This window comes from Scyliorhinus canicula, chromosome 25 (genome assembly GCF_902713615.1).
Source record: "Scyliorhinus canicula chromosome 25, sScyCan1.1, whole genome shotgun sequence".
NCBI lineage: Eukaryota > Metazoa > Chordata > Chondrichthyes > Carcharhiniformes > Scyliorhinidae > Scyliorhinus > Scyliorhinus canicula.
Genome location: NC_052170.1, coordinates 8,182,946 through 8,195,146, shown reverse-complemented (window position 1 = coordinate 8,195,146; position 12,201 = coordinate 8,182,946). Strand labels below are relative to the sequence as shown.

The following is a 12,201-nucleotide window of genomic DNA, read 5'->3' as shown; positions in this document are numbered from 1 at the left end:
TATTTCATACTGATATTTAAGTGGGATGGGAGCATTTGTTGTGTGAACCGAGTGTCTCGCTCGGCCATTTCAGAGGGGGGCGGTTAAGAATCACCCACATTGCTGTGGGTCTGGAGTCACAGGTAGGCCAGACCGGGTAAGGACGGCAGATTTCCTTCCCTTAAGGGGACACCAATGAACCTTTATTTTAAACAACAATTGATGATAGTCTCAAGGCCGCCATTTCTGAGACGCCCGTTCCATCCCTGATCTTATGAATTGAATTCAGATTCCACCAGCTGCCGTGGTGGGATTTGAACCCATGTCCCCAGAGCGATAGCCCGGGCCTCTGGATTACTAGCCCAGCGGCATTACCACGGTGCCGCCACCTTTACCAATTTCTATCTCTCTGCCAATTTCCCGTTGTCCCAGTGCCAGACAGGACTGTGAGGCCACCAACAGCCAAATAGCGCTCAAGGCTGTGGTTTTCAATCTTCGATTGCCCGCAAGGGTATTTCCTGAACATAATTTCTGCTCTGCACAAACTGCTCCGTGACTATTATTCTTTGGTTTAGGCTCCACATGTGGATCCGGTTACGAAAGGCAGGAGGAAATGAACAAGGCCAAAGTGGGGTGATTCTCCCTCTGCCATGGGACAAAGCAGCTGGAGTCCGCCCAGACATATCCAGGATTGGGAACACACATCACGGAGCTAATATTCCATTGTCCTCGGCGGACTAAAATTCCACCCATCCTGGCTCACAAAGTCCCAAAGTTTAGAAACCCATCTCGTCTTCAGCCCCTTCCCAGGCCCACGATCACCACCATCTTGAATAAGGGGCAGCTGAGGCATGGGGAACGGCGCCACCTGCAGGTTCCCCTCCAGACCACCCACTACCCGGACCTGGAAATAAATCGGCCGTTCCTTCACTGTCGTTGGGTCAAACTCCTGGAACCCCCTCCCTAACAGCACTGTGGGTGTACCTGATGGAACCATCAATTCACCAGACACGTGTTTCCGATATGAATCTAGGCTTTAATCGACTTGCTTCAGAGCCAGCCTGTTACCCGTTGATGAACTCTTAGTGAACTGCAGGCTGACTCTGGACAAGGGTATTTATACAGCAGCACTAGGGGGAGGAGTCATGGGCTGAGCCAAGGGTGGAGCCCAGTACAAGTTCCTGAGTAGCTCTTACCCCCCCGGTAGGATAGCGCTACTGCGCTTACAAAGACAGTGTGAATTATCATATATATATATATTACATTCACCACATTCACCCCCTGCAAAAAAATCAAGTCCGGCGGGGGTGGTGACCTACAACGTCAGTCTGTCCGGTGGTCGAATTGTCCGCTGTGATCTGCGGAGCCAGTATTCTGCGGAATATTACATTCATCACAGTACCTACACCACATGGGATGGCAGCGGTTCGAGAAGGCAGCTCACCCACCACCTTCTCAAGGAGCAATTGGGGATGGGCAGCAAATACTGGCACAGTCAGCGAAGGCCAAATCCCCCAAAATTACCAATCCCACGAAACGGGCTTGTGTTTCCAAGCTACACGGTGGCCAATTGGAGCACAGCAAATGAGAGATAATATGGAGGAGCTTCCTAGCAATCTAAGGGTGCGGGCGTCAAGATAGTTGGCTGGTTACCTTCCATAGCTGCACTGCTATGAACTCACTGAACAGCTTCACTCAGCACTCACCGACTGCATTCCATAAACCCAAGCCTGTGGCCTTACTCATCTTGGGGGGGTGGCCAAAGCCCCGTGGAGCAAGCAGTCAGTAAACCACCGCTACACCATCCATAACATCCGTCACCCCAAGTGAGTCGGACCCACCCTTACCTTTACGGCAGGATCCTCTTTAATTTTCACTTTCGGACCCTGTAACAAGAGGACATTTGATCAACTGTCAGTAACAAGGTCTAGAGCTGCAAAATAAGGGATGGCTCCCTGCAGGAGTGGCCATTTCTTTGACCTGAGGCCTGGGCCTACAGGCCGCCATTTCTAACTGGGCGCATTCCTGGGCCGCTTGTCACCAGGCGGCCTCCTGCCTCCGAGACCACCCCCTCCCTCGCTGGTCTGCCATCACGTGCATCGTCATGACAACCGTCTTCCCATGGCCAATCGGAAAAGAAAATAGACTCCATTTCCCGATCGGATGCCAGCCTTTGCTTTTGGGTTTCGTGAGCCCATGAAAATTTTTAAAATTAAAAACATTGTCTCAAACTGCAATTAATTCTTTCTTCTCTCGGACCTATGCTCACAGTGGTGCCCTGGAGAATAATCCTGGATATTGGGCGAGCCTGACCTCTGCCAGTCACTACTATGGGATTCAACAGACGGACTGGCATTTTGAGGCTCTCTCAGTAACAACAAAACAACTGCTGTTGACTGGGTGAGGGAGGAACATCGCCCACGGCCTTCTGCTGTTCCAGAGAATCAGTCTGTTGGGTCTCATTCATTGGGCCTCCGTCACAAAACGAGTCATCCCCGTGGGAAAAACCTTTCAAAACCTCACCGTAGTTACTCTAACCCCCACCCCACAACAGGCCGGAAGATCCGCCACGATAAAGAATCTTTAATGGGCAGCACGGTAGTGCAGTGGGTTAGCACTGCTGCCTCACGGTGCCACGGTCCCAGGTTCGATCCCGGCTCTGGGTCACTGTCCGTGTGGAGTTTGCACATTCTCCCCGTGTCTGCGTGGGTTTCGCCCCCACAACCCAAAGATGTGCCGGGTAGGTGGATTGGCTAATTGTTTTTTTAAATTTAGAGTACCCAATTCATTTTTTCCAATTGAGGGGCAATACAGTGACCCAGAGCTGGGATCGAACCTGGGACCTCGGCGCCGTGAGGCTGCAGGGCTAACCCACTGCGCCACCGTGCTACCTGGCCACGCTAAATTGCCCCTTAATTGGAATAAATGAAATGAAAAATTAAAATCGCTTATTGTCACGAGTAGGCTTCAATGAAGTTACTGTGAAAAGCCCCCAGTCACCACATTCTGGCGCCTGTTCGGGGAGGCTGGTATGGGAATCGAACTGTGCTGCTGGCCTGCCTTGGTCTGCTTTAAAAGCCAGCGATTTAGCCCAGTGTGGTACACCAGCCCCTAAATGAATTGGGTACTCTAAATTTATTTGAAAAAAAGATAAAGAATCTTCAAACTTTATATTTTTTTTAATAAAAGGATGTGCAGCAACGATTGTAACCATTTTGAAAGCATTTTCTTTGAAAAGAACCCGTAACTGTTCTGATGAACAAGGTCCTGCTTTGAAGGAAATGTCTGATATCTTCTAATGGGATATGGGCGTCGCTGGGCTGGGCCAGAGTTTGCTGCCCGTCCCTAATTGCCCTTGAACTGAGTGACTCGCTGGGCCGCTTCAGTTAGCCTCTGGGGTCTGGCGTCACACGTAGGCCAGACCAAGTAAGGACGGCAGATTTCCTTCCCTAAAGGACATTCGTGAACCAGATTTCCCTTTTTAACCACAATCGATCCTTCATGGACGCCATGACTGAGGCTAGCTTTAAATTCATCAAGTTTAATTGAAATTCCACCATCTAGAACATAGAACAGTACAGCACAGAACATGCCCTTTGGCCCTCGATGTTGTACCGCGTGGTGGTGCTCCATGGTGGGAGTTGAACCCCCCCATCCCCAGAGCATTGAGCTAGGCTTCTGGATTACTGGTCGAGTGACATCACCTCTACGCCACCAATCGCCCATTATGGTTACTTAGATTGTGTTAAAATATTGGAAAATGTTAAACTCTGCCGGGGCTGGATATACACGGTACAGATTCCTGGACTTCCAATTGTTTACATTTTTTTTAAAATTTAGATTACCCAATTATTTTTTCCAATTAAGGGGCAATTTAGCGTGGCCAATCCACCTACTCTGCACATTTTTGGGTTGTGAGGGCGAAACCCACGCAGACACGGGGAGAATGTGCAAACTCCACACGGACAGTGACCCAGAGCCGGGATCGAACCTGGGACCTCAGCGCCGTGAGGCGGTTGTGCTAACCACTAGGCCACCGTGCTGCCCTCAATTGTTTACATTTAACAATTGAAAGTGCGTGACAGTTTACCCAACTACCTGTGGGCATATTGAACTTTTTCAGGAAGATTGCTGACCAAAATCTGGCAGATACTGCAAAAGTGGCCAATCTCGGCAAAATTCTGAGGTGGGTTATACTGAGAGATCTTCCTGGGCAGACGTGGAGTTTCGCACCTGAAGAGGTGACAAGGCCCACTTCAAACAGAGACGCTTGAAAAAAAGGTATGGAGAATGAAAAAGACTGGACTAGACCTCTGGGTTTGCGAGGACAATGCAAGCTGCCACTTCAGTTAACCCTGCGTAGATAACCTGGTCATCGCACCATCTGGGGGCAGCCATTAACTGCAAACCCAAGAACAGCTCCAAAATCTACTGGAATCATCCAACTTAATGGCCGCAACGTACCACTCACAGACAAGCCAAGAACAGATTTGTATATTCTTTTTAAACTTTTATTTGAACATTTATTGTAATTATCGGCCCAGGCTTGGAGGGCCGAAGGCCTGTTCTTGTGCTGTAACTTTTCTTTGTTCTTTGTTTGTATACTGTGTGTGTGTTGCGCCTTTAATATTTTTTCTCGGGCTTTAGTAACTCATAAACCTCCTCTTTCTTTGAAGTGAGAAAGCCTGGTTAAATTGACTCATTTAAAGACGCATATGCCTTGGACTGGGAAAAGGTAGCCACAGGAAAGGACTTTAAACAAATCTTTGTTGCGATTAACTGAGGAGGTGGAAAATAGGGGAGCCAACTTATTCTCCCCCTCAGCCGGTCGTGACATCCCAGATTTCTGACAGGTTGGTTGCCACTTGGCTTCAATCTCTTTGGATTGAGCGGGTGAAGTGGGGAGGCAACAGGGCGGGATTGGACAGTCCAATAGAGGCTCACATCTGATGGGCATTTCCACCTCCCAAGTAATCACATTCTAGACCCACCTTACTCTTTTCCTTCTTTTCTTCAGCCCGGAGCGTCTCGATAACACTCTGCGGAAAAATAAGGAATTACTGGCTTAGTCTCGAGCAGCAACGGATGGCCAACATCACCGACCCGGTGTAGTCAAAGTCTAATCACTTAAAGTGATAGGTCACCACGTTGGTAGGGTAACTCCAGCTGTGATGCTCACACACACCTTCCCCTGACTGGTCACAGAGGCTCAACTGGACACCTTGGGCCAAATTCTGACCCCTCCGCTCCTCACATCCCCGCCGCCGCTGGAAGGACCGGATGATCCAGAACATTCTGGCCATTATCTTTATACCCCTGTCCTTGCTGTCAAAAACCTCCTGTCCATGGGCTCCTGAAGCACATTTCCAATCTTACTGCTACCACTCAGGCTAAATGTGGAACTCGCTACCACAGAGAACGTCTAAAGAGGAAACTGACTAAACATAAGGGAGAGAGGAATAAAAGGTTGACAGTGATAATTATCTGTTGACTGTCTGTGCGGAGTCTGCACATCCTCCCCGTGGGTTTCCTCCGGGTGCTCCGGTTTCCTCCCACAGTCCAAAGATGTGCAGGTTAGATGGATTGGCCATGATCAATGCGCAGGGTTACAGCGATAGGGCAGGGGATGGCCTAGGTAGCATGCTCTTTCAGAGGGTCGGTGTACACTCAATGGGCTGAATGGCCTTCGTCTGCGCTGTAGGAATTCCGCGCATTCTATGGAATTAGGCTGGGAGGGGAATCATGTGGAACATGAACACATGTGCACACTCCTATACAGACACACAAGCACACTGACACACACACTAATAGTCACACACACACACACTGACATGCACACACATGTACACACACACATACATAGACACACGTACAGACACATGTACACACAGACACATGTATGTACACACATACACGCACAGACTCACATACGGACACATGTGGTTAGCACTGTTGCTTCACAGCGCCAGGGACCCGGGTTCAATTCCCGTCTTGGGTCACTGTCTGTGCGGAGTCTGCACGTTCTCCCCGTGTCTGCGTGGATTTCCTCCGGGCGCTCCGGTTTCCTCCCACAAGTCCCGAAAGACGTGAATTGGACATTCTGAATTCTCCCTCTGTGTACCCGAACAGGCGCCGGAATGTGGCGACTAGGTGATTTTCACAGTAACTTTGTCGCAGTGTTAATGTCAGCCTACTTGTGACACGAATAAAGATTATTATTATTACATGCACACACGCAGACACGCAGACACACACACACTGACACATTTTTATGAAATGAAATGAAATGAAAATCGCTTATTGTCACGAGTAGGCTTCAAATGAAGTTACTGTGAAAAGCCCCTAGTCGCCACATTCCGGCGCCTGTTCTGGGAGGCTGGTATGGGGATTGAACCGTGCTGCTGGCCTGTCTTGGTCTGCTTTCAAAGCCAGCGATTTAGCCCTGTGCTAAACAGCCCCAATATATATATATATATATATATATATATACACACACACATAAACACAAACACACTGACACACACATATATATATATACACACACACATACACACACAAGGGTCTGGGCTGTCCACCTCAGTGACACATGGGTTGATGTCCTTGCCTGCCTGACTATTCTGTTCTATGTATGTAAAGTGACGATCTCCCATTGGCATCACTGGCACACGCTGTTCATGTGCGTGGGTCTCCACACAGTGAAGCTGCAGCTCAGTTTCTGTCATAAAGACAGGTCAGGTCAAACACTGAAAGAAAAGCGGTGAGGGCCTGCTGTTAACCTGTAACGCTGCACCATTTGCTCAACCGTTAGCTTTAGCAAAGGCGATCCATGAATTGAGAACAAGGTGAACCCTTTTCGAAAGGTGGAGTTTCCCGGGGGGGGTGTGAGGGTTGGGGAGGGGGGTGTGGAGCACTCTGGTCTGGAGTGTTTCTGGACTGGTCCATCCCACCACTGAGCTCGGCGGGTGTCCCAGGTCGAGAACTCACCTTCACATCGTCTGATTGATAAACGAAAACGCACAGCTCCCACTCACCTGGATATCTGGGCTGTTCTCTATCTCTCTCCTGTCGTCGGCATCTAGACCTGGAAGGAGTAAAGTGAAAAGCTTCTTTAATGTCTGTTCCACAGCCTTTCGAAACCCTTTTCCCTCTCTGGGTCTCTCGCCTGTGGGTCTCAGTCTCACCCCTGGATCAGAAGGTCCTGGATTTACCTGTCACTCACTCGAGAGATGTGTGACATCATAACAGCGACCACACTTCCAAAAGTGACTGAAGTGCTTTGGGATCTCTGCAGGTTATGAAAGGAACTTTGCAAACACAAATAATTTCTTCCCAAGAACCCCTCGCTTCCGTGTCACGTGACTGAAGCATTTAATTAATTCCATTTTTCCCCAGGCCTTTTCCTCCTCTGACCAATGACTCTTTGTCACCTGTCACCACCCTGGCATCCCACCACCGCGCCCACGCTTCACAGTTAAGCTACATTGGCGTGTATCAGCAAGGAATCACTAAACGTACCATGGGTTAGCAATGCCGTAATGGGAAAGGACGAGGCTCTGTTTCCAGAGGGATAGAATTGATAAGTAGAGAGGTTACGCTAAACCGGTGTGGATCCTGGGTTAGCCCATACTTAGCGCACTGCCTGCAGTTCAGGTCACCATACTATAGAAAGGAGACTGAGGCACTAGAAAGGGTGCAGGGGAGGGAGGGGATTTTGAAATGTTTGTCATGCTCTTTCAGATATTTTACGAACAAAGTATATTTTTGCAAAAGAAAAATGGATTGATAGTTTTCTCTTGTAACTAGGCAGCTGAGAGGTGGACCTATCGAGGTCTTTAAAATGATGGACGGTTTTGACAGAGAGGTTTCCTCTTGTGTGGAGACAGCAGAACCAGACTCTCGATTCTCACCATCGTCTACAGATGTCACATAGAGAGCATCCTATCTGGCTGCATTACAGCTGGGTATGGAAACTGCTCGGCTCACCATCGCAATAAACCCTCCCATTGATTCTGTCTACACCTCCCGCTGCCTCAGGAAGGCAGACAGCATTGTCGGAGACCCCTCCCACCCAGGCATTGCCTTCTTCCAGACCCTTCCATCAGGCAGAAGATACAGAAGTCTGAAGACCCACACATCCAGACATAGGAACAGCTTCTTCCCCACAGCTACCAGACTCCTCAACGACTCCCCCTCGGACTGATCTGTTCCCTGTAAGAACACTATTCACGACGCCCTATGTTGCTCTTGCTCGCGTATTTGTTCTGTTTGGCCCCTTGTTCCGCACTGTAACCAATCACTGTCTGTCGATGTATTCTGCTGATTATTCTCTTTGTCTACTGTGTACGCACTGTGTACGTTCCCTTGACCACAGAAAAATACTTTTCACTGTACTTCGGTACATGTGACAATAAATCAATCAATCAATCAGAGGCCATTAATATAAGATAGTCGCTGAGAATCCATAAGAAATTTCTTCACCCAGAGATTGAGAGAATGTGGAACTCCCTACCGCCGGGAATGGTTGGGGGGGACCGTATGGATGGACTTAAGGGGAATCTGAACAAACACATGAGGGGGGGGGGGGGACGGGATTGAGGGTGAGATGGGAGGAGGTGGAGCGTAAACACTGGCCTGGCAGAGTTGGGCCGAATGCCATTTCTCTGCTGTGTAATCCGATAGAAACGGAAACACGGAAAGAGGTCACGCCACCCAGTCAGTCTGTATTGGTGCCTATCCTCCACATCAGCAGTAGTCCCAATCGCATGCCCCCATCCTGTTCCTATATCACTTTACCCTCCTTTTTCTTTGTACCTTAACCGATTCTCTGCTTCAATCGCTAACTGCAGCAGCTGTGTCCTCGTGTCGGACTGCCATCCAAGAGCGGAACCTGTTCCAAACCTGTTCCATCCCTTCAGAACTTTAAACACCTCCACGTGATAACAAGCCACAGCTGAGACAGCAATCGGGTGCAGGATATACGGTGCTCCTATCAGGGGATGCTCAGGTCTATGTCTCTTTGGAATTCCCTATGCACAGTGGGTGGGGTTTTCTGGGCGTTCCTGTCAGCAGGGGTCTTCCGGTCCTGGCGATGGCAACCCCCCCCCCCCCTCCCCGGCCGCGGTTCCCTGGGGGTGGAGGGTGAGAATAACGGTAGCTCCACTGACAGCCTGAAGACCCAGCCGGAAAATGGGCTGCCCAGAGACCCGTCTGATCACTGGGTAACTTGCCTGTGACAGATCCCAAAGGGAACATCTATAGGCCGGGATTCACAGCTCTCGGCTGTTAAGGTCAGGGTAGCTAAGTGCGGGCACTTCCTCTTTTCAAACAGCAGAAAGAACTTAGCATTGTCGAAGTGGCCAGCAGCTGTCAATAAGACCCAAACTCCCCGGGTAGACAGTTCCCGCGGAAATTCCCAATTGGATTTATCTGTCAACCCTGGGTAGCAATCTGAGTCACAAGGTCCTGAGCTCAAGTCCCACTCCAAGGTTGGACTGCAAAACTCCACTCCGAGGCAATACTGAGGGAGTTTTGGAGACGCCCCCCTTGCGGATAAGATGTTGAACTGAGGATGCAAGAGCTTCCATGATGCTATTTTGAAGAGGGGGAGGATGGGTTAGGGGGGGGGGGGGGGGGGGGGGGAGAGAGAGTTATCCCGGGGGGGGGGGGGGGGGGGGGGGTATCCCCAGTGTTCTTTTCTTAAAATAGATTTATAGAGTACACAATTTATTTTTCTAATTTAGCCTGGCCAATCCACCTACCCTGCACATCTTTGGGTTGTGGGGGCGAAACCCACGCAGTCACGGGGAGAATGTGCAAACTCCACACGGACAGTGACCCAGGGCCGGGATCGAACCTGGGACCTCGGCGCCGTAGGCAGCCGTGCTAACTCCTGCACCGCCGTGCTGCCTTATCCCTAGTGTTCTGGCCAATATTTATCCCCCAATCAACAGGGATCCAGAAGGCACATGGAGTGTTTTCCTCTATTGGGCGAGGTTTGGGATACAAGGCAGGGGTGGCACGCTGGAACTGTATAAAACACTGGTTAGGCCACAGCTGGGGTTTTGTGTACAGTTCTGGTCACATTACAGGAACGACTCAAATGCTCCGGAGAGAGAGAGCAGAGGAGGTTTACAAGAATGCTGCCAGGGCTGAAAAATTGCAGCTTTGAGGAGAGATTGGATAGGCCGGGGTTGTTTTCCTTAGAACAGAGGAGGCTATGAGGTGGCCTAATTGACGTGTACAAAATTATGAGGGACCCAGATAGGATAGACAGGAAAGTTTTGTTTCCCCCATAGCTGAGGGGTCAATAACCAGGGGGCATAAATCTAAAGTTATTGGTAGAAGGATCAGAAGGGGACACCTGTCCACCATCTACAAGGCACAAGTCAGGAGTGTGATGGAATACTCTCCACTTGCCTGGATGAGCGCAGCTCCAACAACTCTCAAGAAGCTCAACACCATCCAGGACAAAGCAGCCCCGCTTGATTGGCACCCCTTCCACCACCGTAAACATTCACTCCCTCCACCATCGACGCATAGTGACATCAATGTGGGGTGGCACAGTGGTTAGCACTGCTGCCTCACAGCACCGGAGACCCAGGTTCCACTCCGGCCTCGGGTGACTGTGTGGAGTTTGCACTTTCTCCCCCGTGTCTGCGTGGGTTTCCTCCGGGTGCTCCGGTTTCCTCCCACAGTCCAAAGATGAGCAGGTTAGGTGGATTGGCCGTGCTAAATTGCCCTTTTATTGTCCAGGGGTGTGCAGGTTAGGTTACGGGATAATGGGCATAGGGCAGGGTGGATCGGTGCAGATTTGATGGGCTGAATAGCCTCCTTCTGCCCTGTGGGGATTCTATCTACAAGCACCAGCAAGGGCTCCTTGTACAGCAGATTCAAACCTTTGACAAGGGCGGCAGACACATGGGGAACCCCACCACCTGGAGGTTCCTCTCCAAGCCACTCCCCACCCTGACTTGGAAACATATCGGCCGTTTCTTCACTGTCGCTGGGTCGAAATGCTGGAACTCCCTCCCTAACAGCACTGTGGGTGTACCTACACCACATGGGCTGAAGCAGTTCAAGAAGGCGGCTCACCACCACCTTCGCGAGAGCAATTAGGGATGGGCAATAATTGGTGCAAGGGCCAGATATGCTCACTTTCCGTGAAAGAGTTCTTTTTGTTGTTGTTAGTGGCCCGAACAAGTGTAAAGAAATGCACAGTACAAACAAGGTTCAACCGGGCAGAGTACAGTGTAACACTGGGAGGGATGATGATCACAGCTAGTCTCACTCTAAGGTGCATTCCCAAGATCTAACCAAGGTGTGGGATCTAACTCCCTTGCTTTGGAGACCTCGGGTGAGTGCTGTTTGGAGCTGGTCTCCACAAACAGGGACCAGATGAAATGGCACTTGAGGGGCTCCCAGGGGATTGGAGGCAGCGCCGGCTCAAGGCACCGGCAACTCGGGCAGTCGCCTGGGGCGCCATGTGCTAGAGGGCGCCAGAGACTCGGGTCCCGCGCATGCGCAGTTGGGCCGGTGCCAACCAGCGCATGCGCGGTGGCCGCCCTCCCCCAGGGCGGCCCCCCCGCTCGGTCCGCCCGTCCGCTCCCCCCGCCCCCCCCTCGGTCCCCCCCCCCCGCGGGTCCGCCCCCGCCCCCCTCGGGTCCACCCCCCCCCTCTCGGGTCTGCCCCCCCCGCCCCCCCTCTCGGTCCGCCGCCCCCCCCCCCCCGCCCCCCCCCCTCCCTCTTGGGTCCGCCCCCCCTCGGCCCCGCCCCCCTCCTCGGCCCTGCCCCCCCCCTCCTCAGCCCCCCCCCCCCCAAGGGCGCCGAAGTTCAGCTTGCCGAGGCGCCAGCAACCCTAGGGCCGGCGCTGATTGGAGGTCCCATGGTGCAGGCCTTGTGGGAAGGGTGGTACCCTGGTACTTCTGGTGCAACCTGGGTGGCACTTTTTTTACATGGTGGTGAATGGGCTGCCCCCCCCCCCCCCCCCAAATAGTGAGTTGGGGATTCGGGAGGTTAAGGGGCATTTAAAAATGGCATCCCAATCTCGCACTGCACTGGGGACGTCCGTCCACCTCAGTGAGGAAATGGGGCTGAGTGCGGCCTCGTTGGAAAGGCCTCTGATGTACCCGGATGGCTGTTAGATAGCGGGGTGTATCTCGGTGTCCCCGTTAGGATAGATCGCGCCAATTGAGCGTCATGATCCTGCTGCACAAGATTGGAGGA

At 51.4% G+C, this 12,201-nt stretch overlaps 1 protein-coding gene across 2 annotated transcripts in view; it reads right to left on the bottom strand.

Annotated features, from left to right (window-relative positions):
- LOC119957253 (shiftless antiviral inhibitor of ribosomal frameshifting protein homolog) overlaps nt 1-12,201 on the bottom strand; it is a 31,643-nt gene that overhangs the window by 9,092 nt on the left and 10,350 nt on the right. For both annotated transcript variants that reach the window (XM_038785102.1, XM_038785101.1), the window contains exons 3-5: nt 7,011-7,060; nt 4,971-5,018; nt 1,827-1,865 (exon numbers count right to left, since the gene is read on the bottom strand). In XM_038785102.1, the coding sequence (XP_038641030.1) occupies nt 1,827-1,865; nt 4,971-5,018; nt 7,011-7,060 (137 nt within the window). The remainder of the gene's footprint in view (nt 1-1,826; nt 1,866-4,970; nt 5,019-7,010; nt 7,061-12,201) is intronic.